The sequence below is a fragment of the Orcinus orca genome, chromosome 20 (genome assembly GCF_937001465.1).
Source record: "Orcinus orca chromosome 20, mOrcOrc1.1, whole genome shotgun sequence".
In the NCBI taxonomy this organism is placed as follows: Eukaryota; Metazoa; Chordata; class Mammalia; order Artiodactyla; family Delphinidae; genus Orcinus; species Orcinus orca.
The window spans coordinates 4,712,533-4,739,942 of NC_064578.1; the positions used below are offsets into that span (position 1 = coordinate 4,712,533).

Here is a 27,410-nt window from a genome sequence, read left to right on the forward strand (position 1 = left end):
CGCGTGCGCGGGTCACGTGGGGCGCGGCCCGTTGTAGCTGCGGCGGCGGCGGCGACGGGGTGGTGGCCGAGCGTCTTTGGTGGGACCGGCTTCGAGACTGCGTCGCCTCTGCAGGTACCGCGCCCCCCACGCCAGGCCCTGGGCCCCAGACCCTCCTGGTCTCCCTCGGCGCCCACTGGGACTTCGGCCCGGCGCCTCCTTCTGCGCCCCACCACGCCCCCCTGGACTAGTGCCCTCAGCGCCGAGACACCCAGGCCTCCCGGACCCTTTCGTCCCTCCCTTCCCTCGGACCCCGCCCCCAGCTTCCCTCCTTCCAGAGTGTCCCCCAAGAGCGCCCCTTCCACAGCTCCATCCCGGCGTTGCACCCACACAGGACTCCCTTTTCTGGGCCCGCCCCTCCCCCAGGACCCGGCCGACCTGGGGCCCCAGCCACCCCGAGCGCGGGTCCCACTCTTTCCCAGACCTGACCCAGGTGCTCCACACGAGGCTCTGAAGATCACCCCTTTGTGCTTCTTCATTGTCGTTTCCAAAGGACTTGGTCTGAGTGGGATTCGTTGTCGTCGTCTTTGTTCTGAAGTAGAAGTAATTCAGAATAAGGGAGCTCTTGGAGAAAGGGCCCCACCAGTTCCCCAGCGGCGGTCATTTGTTCGGCCCTGCCCGGTGCTGGAGGGGAAGGGTTCTGGAGACCAGTGAGGCTGTCGCTGTTCCAAATGAACGTGCAGCCCAGACACAGACCGGCGCTTGAAGCCAAACTCAGCGGCCCTCTCGGTGATGCTAGCAAGATGCCTGCCTGGGGGTCTTACAGTGGGCGTCGCCAGCCAGGGCTCAGGACTTTGGTAGACCTCGATCTGAATTCCCACAGCCCAATTCTTCTCTTTACCTCGGCAGGCCTCAGTTTCCCCGTCTGTAAACTGGGAACGATTAAAACTCTGCCTCGTAAGGTTGATGAGAGGGCAAGTACGATGGTGGGAATAAAGCACTTAGTGGAGTCTTTTGCATAAAGCCAGCTCTCAGTTTTAACCCTGAGCACTACAAATAGACAAGAGCTGACGTTGAACACTGAATTATAGTGGCTAATAGCCAAGGTTTATGGAGCAGTTATGTTCTGGGCTCTGTTCTGAGTGCTTTTTACATATGATCTACTTTAATTCTCATTATAATCTTAGGCAGGAACTATTAGCCCCGTGTTTACAGGTGATGTAAGGAAAGCTCAGGTGAAGTAATGTCACCTTCACCCAAGACACACAGCTCTTATATGGGGAGCGTGGATTCGAATCCAGGATGTCTATATTCAAAGTCTGTGGTTATAATCACTACAGTAATGTTCCAGGGGCATAGAGTTCAACAAATTGGTATTTTTTTTAGCAGATTTTTTCTTTTTGAGATAAAATTCACATAACATAAAATTCACCATTTTAGCCATTTAAACATGTACTGCTCATAGCAGCATATTCATGGTGTACAGTCCTCACCACTATTTAATTCCAGAACATTCTTATCATCCCCCAAAGAAATCCCACCCCATTAGCAGTCGCTCCCCATTTCCCACTCCCCCTGTGGCAGCCCTAATCTACTTTCTGTCTCTGGATTTGCCTTTTCTGGACATTTCATATACGTAGAATCCCATGATGTGTCTCCTTTTGTCTGGCTTCTTTTGCTCAGCATACTGTTCTCAAGGTTTGTCCATGGCATAGCATGTATCCATACTTCATTCTTTTTATTGCTGAATAGTATTCCATTATGTGGATAGACCACATTTTGTTTATCCATTCCTCTGTTGTTGGACATTTGGGTTGTTTCCACTTTTTAGCTCGTGAATAATGCTGCTATGAACACAGCTGTACAAGTTTTTGTGTGAGCCTAAGTCTTCGGTTATCTTGGGTCTATATCTAGGAGAAGATGCTATTATTATTTTAATTCCCACTGCACAAAGGGAAACCTGAACCTGAGGTTATCGGATCTTGGATGAGAACTCCCGTGTTCTGCTCTTTCCATGCAATTCATGGTAGTGGTATACTGAAACTTGGCAAAGGAAGGTAAGGAAATTCCAGAAAGTCATGATACACCAATAATAACTTCGTCAAAGTGCTGATGCAAAGTTTGAGAAGCTTCTCAAGTTTTCTCTCCCCGAGAGGGAAGTTTGAACTTTGAACACAAAGCATTATTTGCTTCTGTTTGTTAAATAAATGTCATATACCTGGCACCATGCCAGGTGCTGAGGAGGAATAGTAAAGATGGATGTGATCCCAGCCTCACACCATCACAAGGCTGTGGGAGGATTAAAGAGTTAAATCTGAAAAACAAAACTGTAAAAAAAATTTTGGAAAATAATATGGGAAAATATCTTTATGACTTGGGACTAGGATGGGATTTCTGAAATAAAACATGACAAGCACAAACCATGCGGGGAAAAGATAGATAAATTTGACTACATTAATATTAAGACATTCAGTTCATCAAAGTCACTATAAAGAGACAAAGCATACAGAGAACTAGTATCTACAATATGGAAAGAATTCTTATAACTCTGAAAGAAAAAGAAGACAACACGTCAAAAGCTAGGAACAGGCATTTCATAGATGAGAAAACACAAACAGCACATAAACATCAAAGGAGTGCCAGTCAGCCTTATTAGTAGTCAGGAAATGCCAGTGAAAACCATGGTGAGATCCCATTTCACAGCCAGCCTTTGGCAGGAAGTGAACTGGTGGACGTTGCCAGCCATCGAGAGGAGACAGCATGCGCTCACACTTGCTGCTGGTGGGCGTGTAAATCGGTGCAGCCGCTTTGGCAACATCTCGCTGTATGCCTGGATGCCCTGTGGCCCAGCAGTTCGACTCATAGGCCTATCCCTTTGAGGAGCTCTTGTACACGTGCCTAGGAGACATGCACGAGAAGGTTCATGGCAGTGCCGTTCATAATTGTAAAGTGAAAACCAACGAGAACAACCCATCAGCAGTAGAATGGTTATATGCATTGTGTGTCTGTACCGTGAGGTAGCGTGGCAGTGAGAGTATATGGCCTACAGCTACGGAGGCGTGGGTGAGTCTCAAAGACAGCGCTGAGTGAAAGAAGGCACCAAAGCATACCGAAGGGGTTTGATTCCTTTATGTAAAGGTCAGAACCAGGGAAAACGGAATATTTCAGAATCCACGCTGCAGTAATAGTACAACTATTAAAAAAAAAAAAAGGGAATATTACATCAGAATTTAGGAGATTGATTACCCCCCCCCCGACCCCAGGTGGCAGAAGGGGATGTGACCAGGGAGGAAGCATCGGGGCTTCCAAGACTGCTTTGATTTGTGAAGTAGGGTGTCTGTGTGGGTGTTTTGTTCATTACTCTTTGAACTGTGCATAATAGGTTTTACAACTTTTGTGTACATTTTCCAGTTTTCTTAAATTACAGAAAAATTAGTTTTAGATATATTTCCTGCCCTCGAGAGGCCTGTGTTCTAGTTGAGGAACCAAGATAGAGTCCAGTTACTGCACTGCTCCGCATTCTGTTTAAGTGTTTAAGTGTCACGTGGGGGAGAGAGACGGAGGGGAACTCATGCTGGTGGGTGTGGAGACCTGGGAAGGGAAAGGAAGAGGGGCGTGGGCCTCCCGTCCATGGGTCCATCCCCAGGGCTGGCGTGTCGTGGTGCTTGTCTGCGGGTCCTGGGACTGAGCTGGGGAGAAGGGATGGGACTTGAGCTGGGCTTGCGAGGAGAGACAGGATGGGAGTGCTGAGAGCAAGGGTCTGAGTGAAGTGAGATTTCTATTAAAAAAAGGTTTAAAGTCCTAACCCTGCAGCCTTACTGGAAAGTGCCGGCTGTTGACGGGGGTGGTGAGGACGGCCTCAGCCAGTCGAAGATCTGAGGAGCCTCTGAGGATACTTTCTGCTTCCTGAATACACTGGAAGGTTTTGGTTTGAGGGATGTTTCAGGATTTGCAACTTGTCTCTATACTGTCTTAAAAACTAGACTGGCAGTCTGTCCGTCCCTCCATCTTAATTTCCTATGACTGCTGTAACAAAGTGCTACAAGCTCAGTGCCTTAAAACAAGGCATAGTTATTCTCTTACAGTTCTGGAGGTCAGAAGTCTCAAGTCAGTCCCACTGGACTAAAGCCAGGGTGTCAGCACGGTTGTGTCGCTCGGGGAGGCTCTGGGGAGAGTCCGTATCCTGGCCTTTGTCAGATTCTGGAGGTGCCTGCCTTCCTTGACCTGTGACCCCTCTCTGCATCTTCAGTCCAGCAGCCTCTGGTCTTCAAATCTCCCTCGCGCTCTCTGACCTCTGCTTCTTGGTCACAACTCCTTCTCTGATTCTGACCCTTCTGCCTCCATCTAATAAGGACACGTGTGATCACGTTGGACCCACCTGGATAATGCAGGATCTTCTCCCCATCTCAAGATCCTTAATATTCAAAGTCCCCTTGCTACACGAGGTGACATGTTTACGAGTTTTGAGGATTAGGGTGTGGGCATATAGGAGGGCCATTATCTACCCACCCCACTACCTTTTGTTTGGTGGTGGTTTGATTGTCTTTTTTCCATCATACTTGCTTTATTTTCTTTGAAAACATTTTGGACAATCTGTCTTATGTTCTTGTAGCATCACCCCCAGGTAGCATTCATTTGGATAGCCTGGGGATGCCTGTGTTTCAGCCAAGACACTGCTCCCAGAGCTCTTTGACTCCCGAAGGGTTTTGTATTAGGTCTGATCGCCTTTTTCACGGTGATGTCGAGTCAGCTAAACTGTAGGTCAGGATAATGTTACAGGCACAGCAGCCGCGCTTTGAAGACGTGACTTTGCTCCTGGAGTCTCGACCATAGTTTTCCCATGATGCCTTCATAGTTGTGATGTTACCTCAAAGGGTTTTTTAGGCTCTTTTGGAGCAGTTTTGGGTTTATAATAAAATCGATAGGAAGGTATGGAGACCCCATGTGCCCCCTACTCCGGCACGTGCAGAGCCTCCCCTGTATCAGCGTCACTGGCCAGTGGTGCCATTTCTGCCGAGGGTGCGTCTACCCTGACACGTCATAATCACTCAGACTCCGTAGCTTACCTAAGGGTCCTTTAGCCCTGATGAGTATTGCCCTGGAGAAGTAGAAAATGCCTAGAAGACAGTAGGGAATTGCACTGCGTTTCCTATTTCGGGGACAGTTCTGACTGTTTGCCTCTGTTGTTCGCTGATGTCTTAGTTTCCGTAGAGGCAAGAAAACAAAGCTTTATAATAACTTGTACAGGTAGGGTGTACAGGGACCAGGATTTTACTGTGTTTCAGTGTTGCTTTCTAAGTAATGGATTTCTCTAGGTTTTAGACTAGTACCTATCCAGAGAACAATGAACTAGTCAAAGCCCCAAAGCAAGTGAAAAGCAGCCTGCTATCTGTGCGTACCTTGGTAGGCTTCTCGACCTAAATGTGTAGTAAACCCCTTTAAAACTGCTTCCATGAGCTTTCCTAGAACTGAATGGCTTTGGGGGGGGAGTCCTGATTTCTTCCTCCATTAGAAAGACATTATTTTCCATCAGCTACTTACCGATGGGGAGAGGATTAAGAGGATGTCGGGCATGTAGAATTTCCAATCCTTTGCCATTTATGGTCCATCGAGGTGTGAGCAAATGGGTGAAAATGTCTGGCGTGTCTGAGGAGCGGCAGGGAGTTGGTCACAAAGCTGCGTGCTCTCCGTCTAGCTTTGCTTCGTCTCCGTCTGGATGGACCAGGGCCCAGGCCTCCTTACTTCCTGCCCGCAAGGCCACTGCCCCTCCACCGCCGCCAGCTGCCTTTTGCGCTAAACTTGATGAGCTCCTGCCTTTGGCCCAACGTTTCTGTGTGGCATAAAGGCATCTCACAGCCTGGGCTCCCCTCCCAGCCCTGTTTCCACCCCTGGGTGCGCATCCCGTGCTGTGAGCTCGTTGCTGTTGTCACCATTTCCCGGCAGGCTGGGCTGTTCCTGGGCACGTCTCGCCCCTGCCCTCCTCCCTGGGGAATCGCTCTGTTGAGAGACCCAGCACGGGTCCTCGGCGTCCGACACTTACTGCTTCCTTCATTGCTGTTCTAGTAGTTTGTAGACTTTCCTACAGCCTAGTGACCGTGCGTGTTTAGGCTTCTTGGCTGCATCGTTTATTATTCATAACTAAATTGGCTTTTGAATTTATCAGTCTTTTGTGAGTTTGGTTGGCATGAGTCAGGTCTGTCCACGTTGAGCTGCCTCTGGGGAACGATGAGATGCATCTCAGACCTAGAATGCCGTCAGCCCTCTGATGATCCGCGATTAAAAAAAAAAATCCAGCAATGATAATCAACGTGTAAGGTAGCTGTCTGTGACGGAATTGCAATTTAAAATACCGTGATGGTCCCCCCTGACTGGTGGTGCAGGGTATCCAGTGGGTGGAGTTGAGAAGCGGGGTTGGAGGCCCTGGCACCGCTGGTCTCTGCTCCCCTCCGATGCCTGTACAGCTCCTGCTGGGCCTGCGCAGGACGGCCCTGGGGGCCTTGCCCACGAGGGGTTTCTCTTTGTAAAGGATCGCAGGTGTTGGTTTGGTGGTCCCCTCCCCGCGGGACGGGACTGAGCTGAGCTAGGCTGGGTGGTGCGATTTCATGCAGCAGCTGGTCTGGGCGCTCCTGTCCGTCCGCGCCACGGGTTGTGTGAGGTGCTGGAGGGGTGTGTGGGGAGATGCGGCCCCCCAGGGAACGCAGCCTTGGGTGGGGGGTTTCAAAACCGAAACAGGCACCAGGCGGTGTCTAGGGCGGAGGGAGAGGGGAGAGTTGGCACTGGCGTTTCCTTCCGTCTCCTTATCCGTAAGCCCCCGGCCCCAGGCAGGCTGGAAGGGGCCATTCCTCCCTGCCGTTGCCGCCAGCCCAGGACCCACATGCTCAGGTGGGCAGCCGGGATCTGCCGCGAGTGTGGAACAGGTGCTGCGGCCGAGCGGAGGTCTAGTGCTCTGTGGCTGGAGCGAGCACAGTGGTTTGCAGAGAGGAGGATGAGGTCCGGGGAAGCCCAGCAGATGCCCGGGACAGGTCGGGGGCAGGGCGTGTGCTCGCCGTCCTGGGTCTCCCTCCAAGCGGTCTGGACAGATTTTGTCCTGTGTGACGAAATGTTCCTTAAGGAACAAGGTGCAGGATCCGGGATGCCTCCCAGCCCAGCCTTCCACCAGACGGGCACTGGCGGCGCCTGCCTTTTTCCCAGACCAGGGGATGCGTCGCTGCCTGTGCAGGGAATCACGGCACGAGAGTTGTTCCGTTTCCTTAACTTTTAAAACGCTTTGGTCGTAGTTTTATATAAACGTATCCCAGCTGAGCTGTGAAGGAGAGGCATTTGTTTCCTGTTGGTTTTTGTTCACAGCTTGTCCTGAAGAGAAGACAGAGCAGTGTATTCCTGAAGGCCCAGGGCTGGCAGAGGAGGTAAGAGGAAACCACGGGTACTTAATGACTTGAGCAGAAAAATCGGGGAACTCGGTCGCAGTCAGGCTTCTTTTGCTGAAGTTTTTCCTTCTGAGATGTTCAATTCTTGAAAAAAATGGTGTTTGAGAGGGTCGAAGTTCCCTTTACACAGCTTCCCCTTGGGGTGAGTCATTCTCTGAGGCATATCTGACCTTTTTAGCTGGAACCCTATTACAGACACTCCTGCAATTCATTTTCTCACAAGTATTTCTTTGGCTACGATCCATTAGTCCTTGATATGTGGTTTTCAATTTTTCATTGAAAACACTGTTTTAACATTTTAGTTGTATGCCCACCTGTTATTTTGAAGAATAGATTTAATGTTCCAAGTATCTAGTTTCTTGGTCATAGTTTTGTTATTTCGAATTTTATCACATTTTGTTTGAAAAGTACTGGTGCATACAAGTATTATGTTTCACATTTGCTTTCTTCATGGCCTAGTATTTGATTAATTATGACAAAAGGCACGTGTCCACTTTAAAAAGTTATCTCAGGAACTCCTAACTTAGGGTGGTTGGGTTTGGATTCTCAGTTTTTATAAAGTTCTTCCTTGTAAGAAGCTAATGTTTTGGCTGTTGCTCTGGGAATCGAATTAGCGCCATTCGGGGACGGCAGCCAGTGTGAGTGTGCTCAGTGCCCGGCAGGGGCCTCTGCAGCCGGCGCCTGCCTCCTCAGGAGGGGGCTGTGTGTTGAGATGGTGCAGCAGCGGGGACCCTTGGAGGGGGTGACACGTCACTACCTCATCGCTAGCATCCGGAAGCTTTGAGAGGCGCTCATGCACAGCAGAAAAGGGGTGAACACGTTTAAGGTGGATGACCGTGACTGTGAGTGTCTTTCAGAGGATTTGGAGCAGTGCCCGGAGCGTACGGCCTTAGTGGGGCGGACGGACCAGAAAAAGAAAGCATCTTCAGCCCAGACTGCATTGATCTTGATAGTTCATGTTTTAGGGAATCTCAGCCAGTGTGGTCCATGGAGAAGCATTACCCCAGAGGAGCATGTAATTGTTTTTATCTTATTAAGTAATTGGTTTGTGTGCTTAATAAAGTTTATAATGTTTTCTTTTCTTGACCAATCTTGGCATCCTTGTCGTAGGAGGTAAGTTTCTCTGAACAGAACCCCAAAGTGTACAGCACTTTACTTACTGGAAATAAGGTGGCCCCTTCAGTCATTTCCTGTATTGCTATTTGAGAAGGACGTTTCTTTAACTTACTTAATGCCACACCCACTTAGAGTTACGGTAGGAGTGGAAATTTTAACGTTTGAGGGGTTATATCCTCATTGTGAGGCATTTAGGAATCCTGCTGCCTATTTCTTTCAGTTTTCTGTCATATTTCTTTTGTATGTTTTGTTGGTTTGTAATTTGGACTGCACACTCAGGTGCACACTCAACACACAGATAGATATCGATATATACATATTTATATTCAGTAGTTTTTTCGTTATTTTATGTGCCTGTTACCACAGTGTGGTATCATTCTTACATTGTGTTCCATTCCAGAGGTTAATTTGTTTTCTCCACTCTGCAAACCTTGGTTGAGCTCAAATTGCATTGCGGTCGAGTGGGAAGGAATTCACTTATTCTTCCTTAAGCTTATGCCAACTTCTGCTGCTATTGTCAGGGATTTTTCTTAGTTTCAGGATTTATTTTTTTCCTATTCTAATGCAGTTTCTATGAAAGGGGCCACTTCCAGAAGTTTTATATAAATGTTTGTTTGGCTTAAATCTATTTTCTTTTATTAATATACAATAAATGCCGTATCCTTGTGTTTGTGCATATCAGAGCTCCCTGAAATTTAATTGTGGTCTGTTCTGATCTTCTTGATGTTTGACCCTCACTTGATAGCACACAGTTGGCTCAGGCCTCAGTGGCTTCCTGGGTCTAGTCCAGGATGAAGTTCATCAGCCTTGGTCGTGCCTGGCCTTTCTCTGCCTTTCTGAGCACAGGCGTACATACACCAGTTCGTACGGCATTTAAAGTTGTTTTGTTAAATGTTCGTCTCTTCTTCTAGGTAGTTATTTACTTCATCTTTGAGTCCTTAGCGTCTGTCACGGTACATGGCACATAATAGGTGCGTCGCGATGCTTGCTGTGTGAATACTTACAAGAATTGAATTGGGCTTTTCTTTCCCCAAACGTTAAGGGGCCAGGGAAAGGTAGTGGTGTGCCAGTGACATCAGCACAGTGGAGCGTGCTTACGCACTGTCGTTTGAGAAAACCATTTCTTCAAGTTTGGGGAGTATCTCTTTTTAAATATACATTTATGAATATTATTTATACATAATCTAATTTATGTTTATGTGATGTTAAAGTTTATTAGAGCTTAGTTTTGTCACAAATGGGTTGTAAGGTCTTTGAGGCCAAGGCCCTGTCTTAATATTGCCTCTGTTTCTTCTACCCTGTCTCTCCAGGGATAGTAGGCCCTCTGCGCTTGCCGATTTTGAATACATATAAATTCAGTAAAAGAAAGAAACATACCTCTCAGCTGTTACGTGAATTAAAAGCTCTGTGTCTGTCGCTGTGCTGGACCAGGAGCTTTTTCTGGCATAGGGCATGTTGTGTTTATCTCCGTAGCCACAACATTTAGCGCCGCAGTGCCTGGATTTTAGTAGGAATTTGGTAACTCTTGATAACTATGTTGACTAATCTTCTTGGAAGGAAAGAACTTTATAAGCTACAGATGTTAAATAATGAGATTATAAATTGTCTGGATCCATGGGCTATGTGCATCTGAACGGTTACTGTTATGGAATGCAAAATTGTTAAGCTCTGATGTCCTCGGATTCCTTTCTTCCCGCGCACTGTGCGTGTTCCTTTAACTTACTAAGCAAAGGCCACCTCTCTCTCACTGCCCTCCCTTGCAGGCTGCCATGGCTGCCGTCGACAGCTTCTACCTCTTGTACAGGGAAATCGCCAGGTCCTGCAACTGCTACATGGAAGCCCTCGCCTTGGTTGGAGCCTGGTACACGGCCAGAAAGAGCATCACCGTCGTCTGTGACTTCTACAGCCTCATCAGGCTGCATTTCATCCCGCGCCTGGTGAGCAGAGCAGACCTGATCAAGCAGTATGGAAGATGGGCAGTCGTGAGTGGTAAGAGATGAGTTTTCAGTTCTTGCCTAATCTAAAAATGAAATCATCTTTCCTGTTTAATCTGTGTTTTGAGTTGGATGCATCATTCCTGGAGTTACTGAATTTGATGTAATATTTTCATGGGATAAAGAAATAAAACTACTCTGTTACGATTATGGGCGCATTTCTTACCGCCCTCGTCCTGGAAGAATTTCCCTGTGATTTCTGTGCTTCTCATTCTGCCCCTCCTGTTGCCAGTCCAGCTCCAGCCCCACCTTCCTAGCCTTTGCTTTTCCTTCTTGCTCTCTGTTTTCAAAGTGTCTTTACAAACTGGTACCACTTTCAGAAACACTTCCCTTATTTTAAATTTCATCTTAATTTACCATTGTTTCCCAGGAAAGTACCCCCTGGCACTCATTCAAGCCAGATGAGAGTTTGAAAACAGTTTCCCACTGTGTCTCACAGTCAACTTGGTGAATGTAAACGCTCTTCCTCTGCCTGTCAGAGTGTCTGGGCGAGTATTTGACTAGCTTGTGTCATGGATTTGACCTTGTGCTTGACTGATCACTTACAGAACTCGGTTTATTTCTAGTGTGAATCCTTCTCTGATTAAACCCGGACACAGTGTATTTAAAGTCCATTTTAAAGGTCACACTGAGAAACGAGTTTGCTCTCTTGTCCCCGCTTGTACTGTAGGCGCAACAGATGGGATCGGAAGGGCCTACGCAGAGGAGTTGGCCAGCCGTGGGCTCAACATCATCCTGATCAGTCGGAACCAAGAGAAGCTGCAGGCGGTCGCTAAAGACATAGCTGACACCTACAAAGTGGAGACTGACGTCATTGTCGCGGACTTCAGCAATGGCCGCGAGATCTACGGCCTGATTCGGGAAGCCCTGAAGGACAGAGACATTGGCATCCTGGTGAACAACGTGGGCGTGTTCTACCCCTACCCGCAGTACTTCACGCAGGTCTCGGAGGACACGCTCTGGGACATCGTCAACGTGAACGTTGCCGCCGCCAGCCTGATGGTGCACATAGTGTTACCCGGGATGGTGGAGAGGAAGAAAGGGGCCATCGTCACCATCTCCTCCGGCTCCTGCTGCAAGCCAACCCCCCAGCTGGCGGCGTTTTCCGCGTCTAAGGTAACGCGTCCCCAGTTGGAAAGTGAAATCACCATGCAGGACAATGTTTATCACGATGGTTTGGTCCAGTTTGTTGAGCTCTTTGTCAGCAGCTCGTGTTTGCTTGTGCTGTATTTTTTTCCCTGAAATGACCATTAAGTCTTTTTTTTCTCCTGAATTTCTTCCGAGTTCCTGAAAAATTAGGTCTTTTCCCCTCCTGTTTCAACAGGCTTACTTAGACCACTTCAGCAGAGCATTGCAGTATGAATATGCTTCCAAAGGAATTTTCGTACAGAGTCTAATCCCGTTCTACGTAGCTACCAACGTGTCCACCCCTGGCAGCTTTCTGCACAAGTGCCCGTGGTTGGTGCCTTCGCCACAAGTGTACGCACATCACGCTGTTTCTACCCTTGGCATTTCAAAAAGGACCACAGGATACTGGTCCCATTCCATCCAGGTAACAGTGTGCGCTCAGCTCTCGTAATTAGGTTAATGCATCCTAAACCTTTTTAAAATGACACTTGGGAATCTGATTGAAGCATGATGCTGAAAGATGACGATTGTGAATTCTGATTCTCAAACCTTAGAGTGCTCCGGTTTAAGGATCCAGCTCACGTTCTTTGAGTTCCTTTCCATCTTCTCCATTCCCGTTTGTTTCTTACCTTTTTAAGTCCCGCCTGTCTCAGTCTCTGGGGAGCGCATGGCATTTGTGTTTTCAGCGCTGTGCACTTTTCCGATAAGCTGGATGTGTACCCTCGCTGTGGACGTCCTCCCCTCAGCTCGTTGTTCCCAAGTCCTACTGAGCCGGGTCCCCGGGGGGGCTACTCTGTATCACATTGGTCAGGAGCAGGCCTGGACACACGGGTCAGGATCCCCGAAGGCGCCCAGAGCCTTGCAGAACCCAACCCCCCCCACCCCGGCTTTTCCGTAGTTCCCGGTGCCTGGACACTTGGCATCCCTTTCCTGTTACTGCTGTTATCTCAACAGGCCGATGAGTCAGCCTCCGGAGTGGATCCGTCAGTACCCAGAGGATGAAATTCTCTCCTCTTCCATTAGCTCTTTCCCTCCCACTGCCCAATGTGCTGAAACCTCCCTGGGACAAGCCAGTGAGTCTCTGCCTGCCCCTCCTTAGGAAACGGGCAGAATCCATCTTGATGCTGGTCCCCCCTGTAGTGGACAGGTGGTCATGAGAGGAGATTTAAAACAAACAGATTTCTAGACGCTGCTTCAATCTCCACTCAATAAATACCGAAAATAAAATGGAGGGGGATCCGATTACCTAGCCTGTGTCAGGCGCCCCCATGTTTCAATGTGACCCTCCTTACAGAGTCCTCCTAAGGGACCATATATTGCCTTCTTTCATCTCCTTGGATTTTAGAGCCTTTTGCTTTAGGACAGTGGCCCCAAGGAGGAGTATTTGGGTATTTTTTTCCATGAAATCCTGACTCTTTAAAGAGGTCCAAAGAGACCTTGGTCATTTTCACAGGTAGTTACTTACGGCTCCAGGCCAAACACGGGACCCCTGTCTCCAAGGTGGCTAAGCTGAAGCTTCTGTGGAACCTGCTGGGAACAGCTGCACCTCTGGGACCCTCACCCCACAGTTCATCGTGCTGGGACCCCCTCCTTGTTCACTGTGGTTCCTGGAATAGCAGAGTGACCTGGGTCTGTTTCTTAAGGAGAATGTGGAGTGACCTGTATTACTACACCTCTGGTCAAGGCTAGAACATCAGCACCTGCCAGGGGCCCGTCCATCTCCCCTCCTTCACACACAAGGTGTTAAACTTTTGCTCAGTCTCGGACAGATCCGTCAGTGTTGCGCGGGGCTTCTCCACCTGAGCACTAGTGGCGTAGAGGTTGGTTCGTTCCTTGTTGTGGGACCTTCCTGTGCGCTGTACGATGCTCACAGCGTCCTGGACCTCTGTCCACGAGATGCCGGTAGCACCACCACCCCACTTGTGACAGCTAATACTGTTTCTGGACCTTGCCGAATGTCCCCTGGGGGGACGTGGCCCTGGAGACCCCCTGGAGCAGAGCAGCATCAGCGGACATCCTCCCTGTATCCCCGAGGCTTCCACGTCACACCTCAAGACACTCTCTCAGGGTCCTGGTGTTTTTGACTCAGTGCGTTTGTTTAACTTAGCACCACTCTGCCCCTCAGTCCCCAGTTTTCTCACACGGTACTAAGCACGTATGCAGTTTTCTCTTTCACCTGCCTTTTATTCCTGGGCTGATTTGTAATTCTTATCCACATTCCATACTATTCATGTCACGTTAAGTAAAGATGAAATCGTATCACTGCGTGTAGGTCTGTCCCGCCTCATTAGAGAAAGGGGGCGGGTGGGCGGTGATCACATTTCTGTTCCCCAGAGAGTCTAGCCTGGGGTCTTATACAAAAGTAGGTGCTCAGTGCAGCGGCACCTAAGGTTTTTCCCTTTCTTGTATTCAGTGGGATTGGTGATTGCGGGCTTGCGCGACTGCCGGCCCGTGCGTTCTGCTGTCGGTGGCTCTGGGTTCTAACCTCACAGTCTCCTTCTCTTTCACTTCCAGTTTCTCTTTGCACAGTATATGCCTGAATGGCTCTGGGTGTGGGGAGCAAGTATTCTCAATCGTTCCCTACGCAAGGAGGCCTTATCCTGCAAAGCGTGAAGCTGGCTGATGGTTGGGAAGTGTTGCCAGCTCGGGGAACCTGCAGCATTCTACATTTGGAAGAACACATGCAATTTATCTTCTGCGTTTTCTTGCTACGGATCATTTAGCATACTGTTGACTCATCATTTGCAAAATAAACATAACACTTTTAAGACTGCTGTGGAAAAGCCTCAAGGGCCGCTTGGAAGGCACAGAGTAAACAACGACCACCACACAAGAACCATGAGGCAACCTAAATTTTGATGCTTTTTTTTTTTTTAAGCTGTTCGAAAGCTGTGTGATTTATGTTGTTCTAAGAGCTACTCGCAGTCTGATATTGAAATATGACGTGACTTGTCAGCTCTTACAGTTTCGCGTGTTGCTTCTTAAGGGAAATTATTTCAGTAGATGAATTATAGTATTGGTTTTCAAATGTTCATCAGGAAAAACTATTTACAAGTGTTATTTTCTAGGTCAGATTGCTGGTATAATTAGTGGAACTCTGTATTATATTGTGTAACTCTAGTTGTTCGGCTCTCTGTGTATGAAATGCTGCTCTTCAGCTGATGCTTCGTTAGAGAACCATATACGTGTGTATGTCGTGTGCATCTAGGCAACTTTATGTACGGGTAAGTTACTTTAAGAAAGATTTCTCATCAAGATGGCTTAATGTGGAATCTTAAGGGTATTAAAATTCTAGATTTTTCCTTTTCATACTAAACAAGGCTACCCAATTTTGCGCTATAGATTTGCCAAGTGTAATATTGCTTACGACATTCTGTTTTTTTTAATCTACTAAGGAATTAATTCATTCCTAGATTTGGACATGTAGTAATTGACCCTCAGTCGTCCTCTGATTTATAATTACTATGGATGAGTAATGACTTCTCAGCCTATGACCCATTTTATAACAAATTTAGCCCTTTAGAGCTTGTTTTACCTTGTCAAACACTTTGCTATGTGATATTAGTCCATTCCAGTGGCATTATTGGTGTAAACATCAAAGATTTATAGAATAGTAGTTAAAATATGGACAGATTATGTGTGTGTGATATGACATGTTGTGTCTGTTGAAATAAGTTAGAAGCTCATTCTTGGTTCGTGTAATGGATTTATGCGTTACAGTGAATACTTCTAATGGTATGAAGATAATTATGCACAACCCACCACAATACGGGTTTGCACTGAAACCTACTGTGAAGTCTTTTTGGTTCAGGTCCTGTAAAGCCAAACATTTTTGAGAATCACATACGTAGTGCTTTGACAGTTGTAAATCACTATACGAATATGACCATATGTGCAAATTTGAAATTCACAGTTTAATATTGCAACATTGATGCAGAAACCGGTAAATTGAAATCAGGACTTTTATGAAATTGCTTTCTCCTGAGATAATATTCCATTACGAGTAGGCCTAAAGCATGCTTTTATGTTATGCCCACAATTTTGCCAGTGACATTGCCTTAGTATTTCCAGATCTGACTTGGACTCAAGATCAGAAGTTAAGTTCAGAGCTCTTCAACTTACAGATCAGGCCTTCATCACATAAGAGGAGGAACTTCAGGTGTGAAAATTTACACACTAGTGATACTACGTAGAACTGACCTTTCTACGATACTACTACGTAGAACTGTTTTGCTTCCAAGTTGGCTTGGAAACCTTTATTTTGTCATATTTGGCATTTCCCTACCCGACCATTTATGGTCATTAAGACTAGCGAAAATTTGACTTCATGCCACAGTGACTTGAACTTTAATTGACATATAATAAGAAGCAGCAACTTGATGTAAAAATACCATATTTATATCTAAGGTGTTATGTGGTACAGCAGTGTCTTATATTTATAGATTAGGTGTTGATCATTGTTATATGATGAGACTAAGTAAACCATGTCAGTGATGTTTTAAAATTCTCTCCTTGGCAGGACATATGTAAATATGCTGATTGGTGCAAAGTTCATGAAAGATCAAAACCAAGACTCTTCCTTAGGTTTTACCTTTCCCAGAGCTCATTTGAGAGTCATAATTGGACCACTGTAGATGGGGTTTCTTATTAAGAATGTGGGAAATAAGAACCTTTGAAAGAGTCTGTGGCCTGAAAAAAACAATAAAAGCAGTTGCTTCTGCTTCCTTTGGAAGAGGTTTTGCTCCATATGTTTGTAAATTGGTTGTTTGGAAAGAGAGACACATTTTTTCCCGTAGGAACAGTTATTTAAAAGTTACAAAAAATTAATCTCTAAACACCTGTGATAGTAACTCATTAAAAGCTGGTAACTCAGTAAGAAAATTGCGCGTGTAACCACGTGTCTCATAAATCTTGTGAAACTACAGAGTTGATTTCTTGCTCTCATTCTCCTGATAGGTTGAATAAGATGAAGGCTGATTTTGATCACTGACATTGGCGATGTGGAGGTCACTGGTGCTTTTGTCATGATCCATTTTCATCGAGTGGTGGGGATGCAAGTCATGGTGGGGATGAAAAGTAGTGGGTTCAAGAAAGAGTGGGAAGAAAAAGGGAGTCAGTGAGTAGAGACAGCTCTTTGGAGGAGTCTGTTTTGTTTTAACCTCAGTTACTTAAAATCTTGGCACATTTGGGAACCAGAGGGTTAAGTGGTGTCCTCAGTGTTGACATTGTTTGCCCTGGGAAACTAGTCTCTCTGTGTCTCTGTCTCAGTATTGGCTCAGGCTGTTACTCTTTAAAATAGCACTCAGTGTTAATAAAGATTTACCTTCCCATGGAATTGTGAATGCTTTATTATATACGTGAAGGGTTAGTTTAGGAAGTTATTAGAACCTGGAGTGGTGGAAAACCGGTAGACCAGGGTTCTGGGGCTCTCAGCCTTCCTTGGTCAATTTCCGGGCCACCTCCTGTCATGCCCCAGGCCCCCTGCAGTTTCTAGGGTTTTCAGGAGCTGGCAGCTGTCTCTTCCCCCGCTTCCGACTTCACTATCACGTGACAAGGATGTTTGCAATTCATCAGCCTACCTCTGTTCCTAACAGTTGGGCTTTGTATTCAATGGCATAGTGACCTAAAGGGCTGTTAAAAGAACCCTGAGTAGAACAACACAGTTAAGTTTAAGATCAGGTACCTTACGTGGTGGCAGCAGGGAGTGCTTAATTTTGAGGATTTGCAAGTGCGAGGGTCAAGAATTCTCTGAAAGTTCCTAACATTGATGCGACCTGGGGCGGGGCGGGGGTGGGGGGAGAACTTAATCAGGTGTGGGTTGATCTAGTGTAACCACCGAATTTATTGAATGTGTGTCAAGCTCTGTATGTGTATGTTTCATTTAACCCTCATCCTATTAGGTAGGTATTCATATCTCTTTTTTGGATGAGGAAGGTGAGGTACAAAAGAGCTGAGGTACAACTTGCCGAAGATCACAAAGCCAGTCGGGGATTCTGTATTTAGCCACTATGTCAAATGAGTTTGGTTAAATATTCTTAAAGGGGAGATGCAGTGCTGTGGTTTCTAATATTGGGGCCATGCAGTATCTTCATGGTGCCGTGGAAAGTTCAAACAAGATGCAAGCAGTTTTGTCTCACTATATAGCACATCATTTGTCATCAGCATTACGTAAAACAGGCTTTCAGTTCCCCAGTTGTGTCCAATGTCAAGTGTGGACCGGCTCAACATTTAGACACAAAACAGCCCGTGATCTCAATCACCCGGACATTTGGGGGGGGGGGCGCGCTTCTAGAGTTCAACACATTAATCCTTGTTTCTTCAAAAGGGGTAGCCGCTTGGCGTCCGTGCTCCAGGCGAGGCCGCGAGGGGTTAGGAGTGGAGCGGACCGGACTTGGGGCAGGGGTCTCGCCGGTCAGCGTGGGAGTCAGGGGAGGGCTCGCATCCTCACGCCCTGAGCAAGCACTTCACCCGCCCGCGTCCCAGGTGCCGCGCGGGTAAAACGGGTAGCGGTTTGCAGGGGACGCGCGCCGAACCCGGCTCTTGCTCCGGACACCTAAAGGCCCCAGGAGGAGAGCGCTGGAGTAGAAGCTTTCAGGGGCCGTTTCGCCATGGTTCTCCTCTGCAGGACCGAGCCCGGCCCGGGCCAGTGCAGGTTCCATGAGCTCCTGCCCTAAATCCCTACGCATCCCTCGCCAGCCCATTCCAACAGTCCTTTACCCGGACTCCGACCCGGTCCCGCCCCAGGGCCGCAAACTTCGCGAGACCTTCGTCTGTCCTCCCGGGCCGGCCCCGCGGCCCCCGGCGTCCAGAGCGCGCACGCAGGGCACGCACGGCCGCCGGGGCCGGCGCTCCAGGCCGTCGGTTTCTCCGCCCGGATCGCGCAGTATCGCGAGCGTTGGGAGTAAACACCCCGCATGGAGATCCGAGGCGTGTTCGCCGCGGAGGCGCCGTTATCCCGGGCCGGGCGGACCCGAGCCTGAGGCCGCCGCAGGTACGTCAGGCGGCCCGCTCCCCGGAGCCGCCGCCTCTCCGGACCCGCGCGGCCGCCCGCGCTCTCCGGCGTGCTCGAGGCCCCGAGGGCGGGGGTCTGCGCTGGCGGGGGCGGCGGGCGCCGGCGGGGCCTCGTTGCGCCCCGGGAACCGCTGGGCGCCGACTGGGCGGTGCGGGGGCGACGGTGCGGGGAGCGGGGAGGACGGGCGGCTTGACGCGCCGGTGCACTGCATGCCTGCCCGTGGGAGTCTCGCGGTCCCCTCCACTCGCCTCAGACCGGCCCGGCTCCCGGCTGGTGTCCCCGCCTGGCCCTCTCTGCGTGTTGACACTCTTCGGTAGCTTGCTCCATTTCACCGTTTTCTTTATCTGAAATACACTTTAACGGAGTCAAACCATATGCCTGGCCCTGGCCCTCCGCCTCCGAACAGACCGCAGTTTTCGGGTCTGTTCCCAGAGGGAGCTCGTATCAGATCTTAAGGGACCTCGGTTCTCTTCCCCGTCTCGGTCTGTACGCATTGCTCCACTGATTTTTCAAAAATGCGGGGTAAGAAGCTCGTCGGCAAGTTGGGTTCGGGAGGTTCTGGTTGACGCTCAGAACAAGAATGCCTTTCAGACCTGTAGAATCTTAAAATCTTGCCTTGCCCTGTCCTGAATGTGCTGCGTGACACGGTTATACACCGTCTACATGTGTTCATTAAGATGTTTACCCCTTGTTTGGGTTAGAGCCCCTGAGACTTATGGCCTGTTTGCCTATGCAGATTAAGTTAAATATTTACAGTTACTTTAGATTCTGAAGGACACTTCCAAGTGTCCTTTGCGAGTGGCTTAAGATTTGAGTTGAACTGGAGAATTTCGTTTCCTATGGCCCTTTAGTCTCCATTGTGCTGGTAAGTAGCGCTCTCACTTCAAGGTCTCAGTTTGCCTGAGTATAAAAATGAGGGGTTTGGAGAACAGTGACTCTTCCCAACCCTTAATCTGCAGCACCCATTTTATTTATATATTTTTTAACGTGAGAGCTTTGTTAAGGTAAAGTTACATACCATAAAATTCAACTGCTTTAAGTGTACTTATTCAGTATTTGTTGGTAGTTGTTGTTTTAGTAAATTTGCAGAGTTCTGCAACCACCATAACCCAGTTTAAGGTGACATCCCCCGAAGATGGCTGGTGCCCATCTGCAGTCACTGCCTATTTCTTACGCCAGCTCCAGGCAACCACTAATCTATTTCCTGTCTCCTGAGATTTGTCTTTTCTGAATATTTCGTGTTTTCAGGTGAGATTGTATGTGGCCATCGTGTCTGGCTTCTTTTGTTTCGCGTACTCTTTTCAGAGTTCATGTACATTGTACCCTGTATCAGGAAGTCATTCCTTTTTTTTAAACTGAAGTAGAGTTGATTTACAATGTTGTATTAGTTTCAGGTGCACAGCAGAGTGATTCATTTATACATATATATGTTCTTTTCCAGATTCTTTTCCATTACAGGTTATTCCAAGATATTGAATATAGTTCCCTGTGCTATACAATGGGTCCTTGTTTATCTATTTTATATATAGTAGAGTGTATCTGATATTCCTAAACTCCTAGTTTATGCCTTCCCCCAATACTGCATTCCTTCTTATGGCCCAGGAATATCCCAGTGTATGGATATAACACATTTTGTTTATCCATTCATGCAGGACACTTTTTGGGGGGTGAGGGTGGGGCTGTGTGGCATGTGGGATCTTAGTTCCCGACCAGGGATCTTACCCGAGCCCCGTGCGGTGGAAGCGCGGAGTCTTAACCACTGGACGGCCAGGGCAGTCCCCTGGACACTTTTCTCAAATAAAATGTTACGTTTCCATGTATGATGCAGATGGCCAGAGCCCTTTTTGTTAGAGGTGGCAGCAGGGGTGGCGGGTGGGACTCTTGCCCATAAGCTGTCTCAATGGCGCTCCCCAAGTATCCTTTACATCCTTTATATTATAAGGCTTATAGCTATAATTGATTATAAGGCTTATAATCAAGAGTTGGTTGCGTCTATAAATAAAGAAATTCTGGTTCGGTGCTTGCAGAGCCTTAGAAGCACCTAGGGTCCTATGGGATCAAGCAGGCTCTCTTCTGAAGAGTCAGGAGGTTTTAGCGTTCCCTTCCCATCCGCGTGTTGTTTGATCGCATTTTCTGTCGGTCTGGTGGTAGATAGTTCTTGCCCCGCCTGCTGCCTCTTTCATTTGTGTGGCAGCCACAGTAAGTGCCACAGATAGTGAGAGGCCGCAGGCCTGGGCAGGCTACACATGGCTCCTAGCGTAGCGCTTTAAGTGGAGCTGGGGTGGGCGTGTGTTGGCATCTGCCCCCTGACACCAGGGGAGAGTTAAGGTACTGGTTATATTTTGGAACAACTTGGCAACTCCAGCCCTCGGTGACTTGAAATATTAAGAACGGGAGGCTGGACCTTGGTTTCTCAGTGTTTGGCCTGAGTCAGGTTAGGGAGACTGATTTCCTCCTCCCTGTGGCCTAATCGGTTTTGACACGCTGAGAAATCTGTTAACTTGGTTTATTAATATTGAGAATGTCTTTTTGCTTAAGAAAATGAGTTTCAAGTAAAATGAGGAAAGTACTAGCCTTCTACGGGGCTGGCCAGTACTGGGTGGCTGAAGGGTCAAGAGAATAAGGAGACAGCCACATCTGAGAAAGAATAGGCAATAAAAGCAGTGTGGACCATGATGGTCCTTCACTTGGGCACTCTTGACTCTTGGGGCTGAATTGCTTGTGTTTTTTCCCCCTACGAAACCTACTAATGGACAGAATGTGCCAGAATGAATGGTTCAGTCAGGCTTAAGAACACACCTTTGTTTTGGCATGGTCTGGCATCTCTTAAATGTTAGCCTGCTAAACAATGGTAATACAGTCAAGTATGCAGTTAGTTACAAAAGTGGTATTTTTACAGTCAAATTTTAATTGAACTGAGTGGTATCCTTCCATAGCCTAAACAGTTCAATTTTCTCTGGATCTATTTCAGTAAAGGGTCATTAAAAAGCAAGGCACATCTTCATAATTAGACGACTGTCAGGTGATACAAGTCATCTCCTCTCATCTGAATTGTGTTCTTTAATTATTTGCAAAGAAATCCTTTTGGATGTACTGTAGCTATACGGGGCATCATAATCCTAGTGATACCCTTTTATAATGCAAAGTAGAAGATTCTCAGAGCTGTAAGGAATGTTAGCTGTCACTTGCCCAAGTAATACATCTCCTCTACCTTGTCTCCCTTTTATACACGTCTCATTAAATATTATTCCTGGCATTGTATTTTTTGAGCTGTTCATTTTACATTTAGTATTTAATGTCAAATGTTTTTTGATTGTACCTTTATTGGAGGCATAATTATACTTATTTATGGAAAACCCATAATTTTGTAAATACCATCTTTTAGGGTGTACCTTTGTATGCAAAGATAACCAGGTCTTCTACGTTAAGAATTTATAGAAATTAAATCCAGTAAACACTTAGTGGATCCAGTAACAGCCCTAACCAGGCCCTATGAGTAAGTGATATTACAGATGATAAACTCGTTCAGAATGTACTAGCTAAAAGCATAGCCTTAAGCTAGAAGGTAGACACAGAGATTTTTGAAAACAATTCCTAGGAAATAGATCCCTTTTAAGCGCTGCTATATGTACAAATAAAATGACATTTTTAACATATTTTGACTTTGTGCCGCTGTCTTACCAGAAAATTTGTTTTTCTATAAAATTTATTTTAAAAGATTTATTAAAGTATTTAAATAATATGTTTTATCTAATTTAAAAGTGTAACATGTGCTCTTTGTGAAAAGGTATGAATAGAATTAAGAACATAACTACCTGTAATCATAGTATCGGAAGGTAGTAGAATCATTGGTACCATTTTGGTGGATAGTTTTTCATGTTCTTTTTTCCTTGTGCACATAGATACATATTTAAAAATCAAGATTTGGATCACACTGTACATGAACTGTTTTCCTTAATATTTCATTAACATTTCCCCCATATTCTTTGGGAAATATATTAGTTTCCTATGGCTGCTGTGTCAAATTTCTATAAACTTGGTGGCCTAAAACAACACAGATTTATTCTCTGGCAGTTCTGGGGGTCGGTAGTCTGAAGTCAGTCTCACGGGGCTGAAGTCAAGGTGTCAGCTTCATTCTTTCTGGAAGTTCCAGGGGAGAATGTGTTTCCTTCCCTTTTCCAGCATCCAGAGGCACCTGCATTCTTTAGCTCCTGACCTCCTCCTGTATCACTTCAGCCTCATGTTTCCGTCATCAGTTCCCTGCCTCCCTCTTATAAAGACTCTTGTAATTACATTGGACCCACCTGGATCGTCCAGGACACTAGACATCCTTAGTTTAGTTACACCTGCAAAGTCCCTTTGGCCATATAAAGTAACATTTATAGGTTCTGGGGATGAGAATGTGGACATCTTTTGGGGACCATTATTCAGCCTTCCAAAGGACCATAGTTTGAAATTGCTGCATTGCATTCCATAGTATGGGTGCACTAATTATTTAGCTAGTCCCCTATTGCATTTAGGTGGTCTGTAATTTTTCCCAGTTAAAATCCTTGGACATAAATTATTGTATGCTTTCAGGTTTATACTTCTATGGATTTTAGGAAAGCAGGGTAACCTACCTCGTAAGAGTGTGGCCTCTGGAGCCAGACCACCCAAGTTCCCAGCCCAGCTTCCCCACTTACTGGCGGGGTGACTCCAGGGAAGGTGCTGAGCCACCGTGGGCCTCAGTTTCTCCTCTGAAAATGGGGGGATGGGTAGGAACAGGTTGTCGTGGGATTAAGTGAGTTAATACATGCACGCTACTAGGATAACACCTGCCACATGATAAATGCTCAGTAAGTATTAGTTGTTGTTATTACTGAAGTTATTAGACTAAAAGTTTTTTACGTCCGTATATTGGCAAATTACTCTAAAAGGTCATAAGAGTTTTTTACATTCACTAGCAACCTATGAGAGTACTCATTTTATTGGGTTGAATTCTTAAACATGATTTTATTTTATACTCAATTTTTGTCTCAATTTTTGTCAAAATGTTACTTGATTTTTATCATGTAGATTATAGAGGCACTGGGGTTAATTTTAGCAGCTGTTTACTATCTCAGTTCCTTAATTCCTTAGAATGAGAAATACTTTTAATTTCTCTTTGACTGGCTCAGTCCATCTCTTGGTGTGTTCAGATATCATTCTGTGTGACAGGTGATGGGTGTAAACCTATTTGATAAGGTCCATGGTCTGGTTGTGCACACATGGGTCTGTGCAGAGTGAGTCTCACAGAAGAGGCTTAAAGTTGCCCCCACCCGTCCACCATATTTTATTTTTATAAATTATTTTATTTATTTATGGCTGCGTTGGGTCTTCGTTGCTGCCCGCGGGTTTTCTCTAGTTGCGGCGAGCGGGGGCTACTCTTCGTTGCGGTGCGCAGGCTTCTCTCATTGCGGTGGCCTCTCTTGTTGCGGAGCATGGGCTCTAGGCGCACGGGATTCAGTAGTTGTGTCACATGGGCTCAGTAGTTGTGGCTCGCGGGCTCTAGAGTGCAGGCTCAGTAGTTGTGGCGCACGGGCTTAGTTGCTCCGCGGCATGTGGGATCTTCCTGGACCAGGGCTCGAACCCGTGTCCCCTGCATTGGCAGGCGGATTGTTAACCACTGCACTTCCAGGGAAGTCCTCCACCACATTTTCAAATTCATACTCCCACCCTCCTGAGGGCAGCGCTAGCAACTGAGACTAAATGTAGGACCTTTTTTTTGCATATTTTGGAAACCATTCAACCTGCCAGAAAGGGTCCAAGAACAATAGAAGCCCTTTTTTCCCTCTGAACAATTTGAAAGTAAGTTGCAGACCTGATGTCCATTACCCCTGGATACTTCAGTGGGCATTTCCTGCAAGCAAGGACCTTTTTATGCAGTCACGGCACAGCCTTCAAAATCCAGCAGTTAGTCTTGATACGCCACTACTAGCTGATCACAGGTTGGCCCCATTCAGGTTTTGCCAGTTGTTCATTCCGGTAATGTACTTACAGTAAAGGGATCCAGTTCAGAGTCTTGAGTTGCAGTTAGCGGTCATGTCTCTTGAGTCGCCTTCAATCTCAGCCATTCCTTGACTTTCATTACCTCAGTACTTATGGAATTTCTATGCGAGTTGTTTTGAAAAATGTCCCTCGATTGGGGTCCTGATGTTTCCTTAGGATCTGATTCAGGTTGTGCTTCTTTGGCAGGAGCCCCTCAGGTGACGCCAGGCTCTTCCAGTGCGTCTGCCCGGCGGACCTGGGTCCATTTGTCCCATCGCTGGTTAACCTGATGAAGCGTCTCCATTGTAGGGTTACCCTATTTCCTTTCGTAAATCAGGATTTTGCTGGGAGCCATTCTGAGCCCATGTGAATAACTTATTCCTCTTCACAGTTTAAGTTTATTTTACGTATATATGCTACAGTGGACTCATGCTTTCCTGTTGTATTCAGTGGGTCAGGATCTGTTACGTTCATTATTTGCTTCGATGCTCAGATTGTCCTGTGCTGGCCTCTGTGTCCCTTTGACACGTCCCCACCATTCTTTGAGCTTTTCCTTACTTTCTGGCGCAAGAAGATGTTCCAGACGCATCTCTGTTCACCCTGCCCAGCCTGGAACTAGCTCTCTCTCCAAGGAGCCTGGTTTCTTTTAGTGGAGAATAGTTATTTAGAAAACCAGTTCTGGCTTCCCTCCTGTTGGGATATCACTGCCCCTGTGTCCTTTCAGCAGACAGAGCTAGGAAATACATGTATGTGTGTTTGTGTGAGTGTATTTTTCTACATCTGTCTGTATATGGAAAACCTTGAGTTCACACCACTACTTCCAGTTTTATTGTGATCCTGCATGGTTCATTCCAGTTTTTCCCCTTTCATATTTGAGACTTCCTTCCCTGTCAGTGAGAAATCTGCCTCCCATTATCCACAAAATATTTATTTGATCAAATCAGTGTCCCTTCGTCACTGCCGGCGCCTCACGCAGGCTCTGATACCCCTCGCCAGGGGCCTCTCCCCTCAGCCTCCGTCACTCCGCGCCAGGCCGCTGCAGCTCTCCCACCGCTGCCTCCTCCTTATCCTCGGCCGATTATTTTTACAGAAAGTGTTTTCTTTTCCTGTTGTGTCTGTGCTCCTCTTCTCTGTGCTCACCTTACGCTTGTTGCTGCGTACGTGTTGGCCACTAGATGGTGAGCCCGTCTTGGGGACACACTCTCCAGGGCTGAACTGTGGAGTGAGAGCGGAACGCAGCCGTTGTGCACGCGGTCGCGGGGTGCCTTCAGAGCGCTGCGGAGGAGTCGGGGGGGGGGGGGGGGGGAGCCGTATCTTTAAAACAAACAGGCCAAGGGCGCAGAGGTCGGTAGGCGGTGGCGGGTCTTCCCTCCCCAGCGCCCACGCCGTCACTCACCCGCCTCTAGGTCCCCCGTGGCATTTTTCTTTTCCTCAGTGCAAATTTATGTTTTGAAGCTCTCTCTTTCTGGGACTGGGAAACGTAGAAACCTCCATATCTGTTGTCACTCTTGAAAAAGAGTGTCTTCCTAGAACCAGATTTTAGTTCACCTTTAAAGAACAGAAGCAGGTCAGCCAGGTCCAGATAGGGAGTGTCTCCTTGTTCCCGTCCTTCCCAGCCTTCTCCTTCCTCCCCCTCCATGGGGATTGTCCTCATGAGGGTGTCTGCTTTCCAGCCCCTGTGGTTTGGAGACTCCTCTAGTGTGGCCCTCTGGTGAGAGGTTCAGTGACCTTTCAATTACTAAACCAGTGACCGCTGTTCATTATGGAAATGTTTCCCCTTATTTGGGGGTTTTGACCTCCCTCTTCCCCTCTGCCCTGAGCCATGCCCCCCCAGCTCTCACGCTCGCCCGAGAGCACTCAGGTCCTGCCCGTGCTTCCTGAGCCGGCTTTTCCTGCAGCCTTCGCCATCCCGTTTGGGGCAGACGCCCTGGGCGTTGGGCCGGAGGCCTTGGTGCTGTCCCTGCCTCCTCACGGGCGCGCCCCACATCTGGTCGTCAGCGGAGCCTTTCGGCTCTGCCTTCGCCACCCCTGCCCCTCCCTGGCCCAAGCCACCCTCTTCACAGGGGCCTTCCAGGGGTTCCCCGCTTCCGCCTGTGTCCGCTCCACACGGAGCTCCAGCCGGCCGGTGAGGCTCCTTTGCTCTGCTCACGCTTTCCCTGCCCGTTCAGCGCTAGGGCACGGGCCTCTCATCTCCCCTCCGAGGTCCCCTTCCCTCGCCCCTGGCCTCTGCTCTTCCTGGCACACACCAGGCGTGCCCTCGCTCGGGCTCCTGCCCTTGTCTCCCCAGCGCCTGCGGCACCCTTCCCCAGGGGGCTTGGTGAGCGCCCCGCTTCCATCGGGTCTTCACTCAGAAGTCCCCTTCCAGAAGCTTCTGCAGCACTCTGTCTCAGCTTCACCCCTCTGCCTGACTTGTCACATCCCCCTTCTTTCTTTTTTCTGCTTTCAAAATACAGCATTTATCACCAGCTAAATGCCACGTCTTCTCCTCATCGTGCGTGATACCTGTCTCCCCCTGAAAGGGCCGCTCCACGAGGCAGAGATTTCGGTTGTCTTGTGCTCACTGCTCTGCGGGGCGGCCGGAGCAGTGCCTGGCTCTGGGGCTCCGGGGAAATGGGTCGGAGGAGGGAACCGAGCCGCTCGCCCGCCCCCCTCCCCCGCCCCGCCGCGGGGTTCCCGTTCTGCAGGGCGCTCCGCTGGCGCTCTGAGCGGCTGTTTCCGCCTGTCGCTGGCCCTGCTGTTCAGACCCGT

General features: G+C 47.8%; 2 protein-coding genes across 11 annotated transcripts in view; both read left to right on the plus strand.

Moving 5' to 3' along the window:
- Positions 1–3: 3 nt before the first annotated feature.
- Positions 4–16,979, plus strand: HSDL1 (hydroxysteroid dehydrogenase like 1). Of its 2 annotated transcripts, XM_033406381.2 has the most exons (6): positions 4–114; positions 7,327–7,385; positions 10,286–10,511; positions 11,187–11,632; positions 11,841–12,068; positions 14,159–16,979. In XM_033406381.2, exons 3-6 carry the CDS (start codon positions 10,292–10,294, stop codon positions 14,255–14,257), a joined length of 993 nt encoding a protein of 330 aa, XP_033262272.1. In that variant the 5' UTR covers positions 4–114; positions 7,327–7,385; positions 10,286–10,291; the 3' UTR covers positions 14,258–16,979. The 2 variants fall into 2 exon arrangements, with proteins under 2 accessions (XP_033262272.1, XP_004280141.1); XM_004280093.3 differs by lacking the exon at positions 7,327–7,385 and having other exon boundaries at positions 16–114.
- A 1,307-nt stretch (positions 16,980–18,286) lies between these two features.
- MBTPS1 (membrane bound transcription factor peptidase, site 1) overlaps positions 18,287–27,410 on the plus strand; it is a 50,116-nt gene continuing 40,992 nt past the window's right edge. For 2 of the 9 annotated variants that reach the window (XM_049704036.1, XM_049704037.1), the window contains exon 1: positions 18,287–18,635. In XM_049704036.1, the coding sequence (XP_049559993.1) occupies positions 18,302–18,635 (334 nt within the window). In that variant the 5' untranslated portion in view covers positions 18,287–18,301. The remainder of the gene's footprint in view (positions 18,636–27,410) is intronic. The other 7 variants (XM_004280094.4, XM_033406382.2, XM_033406385.2 and 4 more) reach the window with 7 other exon arrangements.

Coding starts and splice junctions, on each gene's coding strand:
- HSDL1 (XM_033406381.2), top strand. CDS start 10,292: ATGGCTGCCGTCGACAGCTTCTACCTCTTGTACAGGGAAATCGCCAGG. Junction 10,512..11,186: donor AAGATGGGCAGTCGTGAGTG/GTAAGAGATGAG, acceptor CTTGTACTGTAG/GCGCAACAGATGGGATCGGA. Junction 12,069..14,158: donor ACTGGTCCCATTCCATCCAG/GTAACAGTGTGC, acceptor TTTCACTTCCAG/TTTCTCTTTGCACAGTATAT.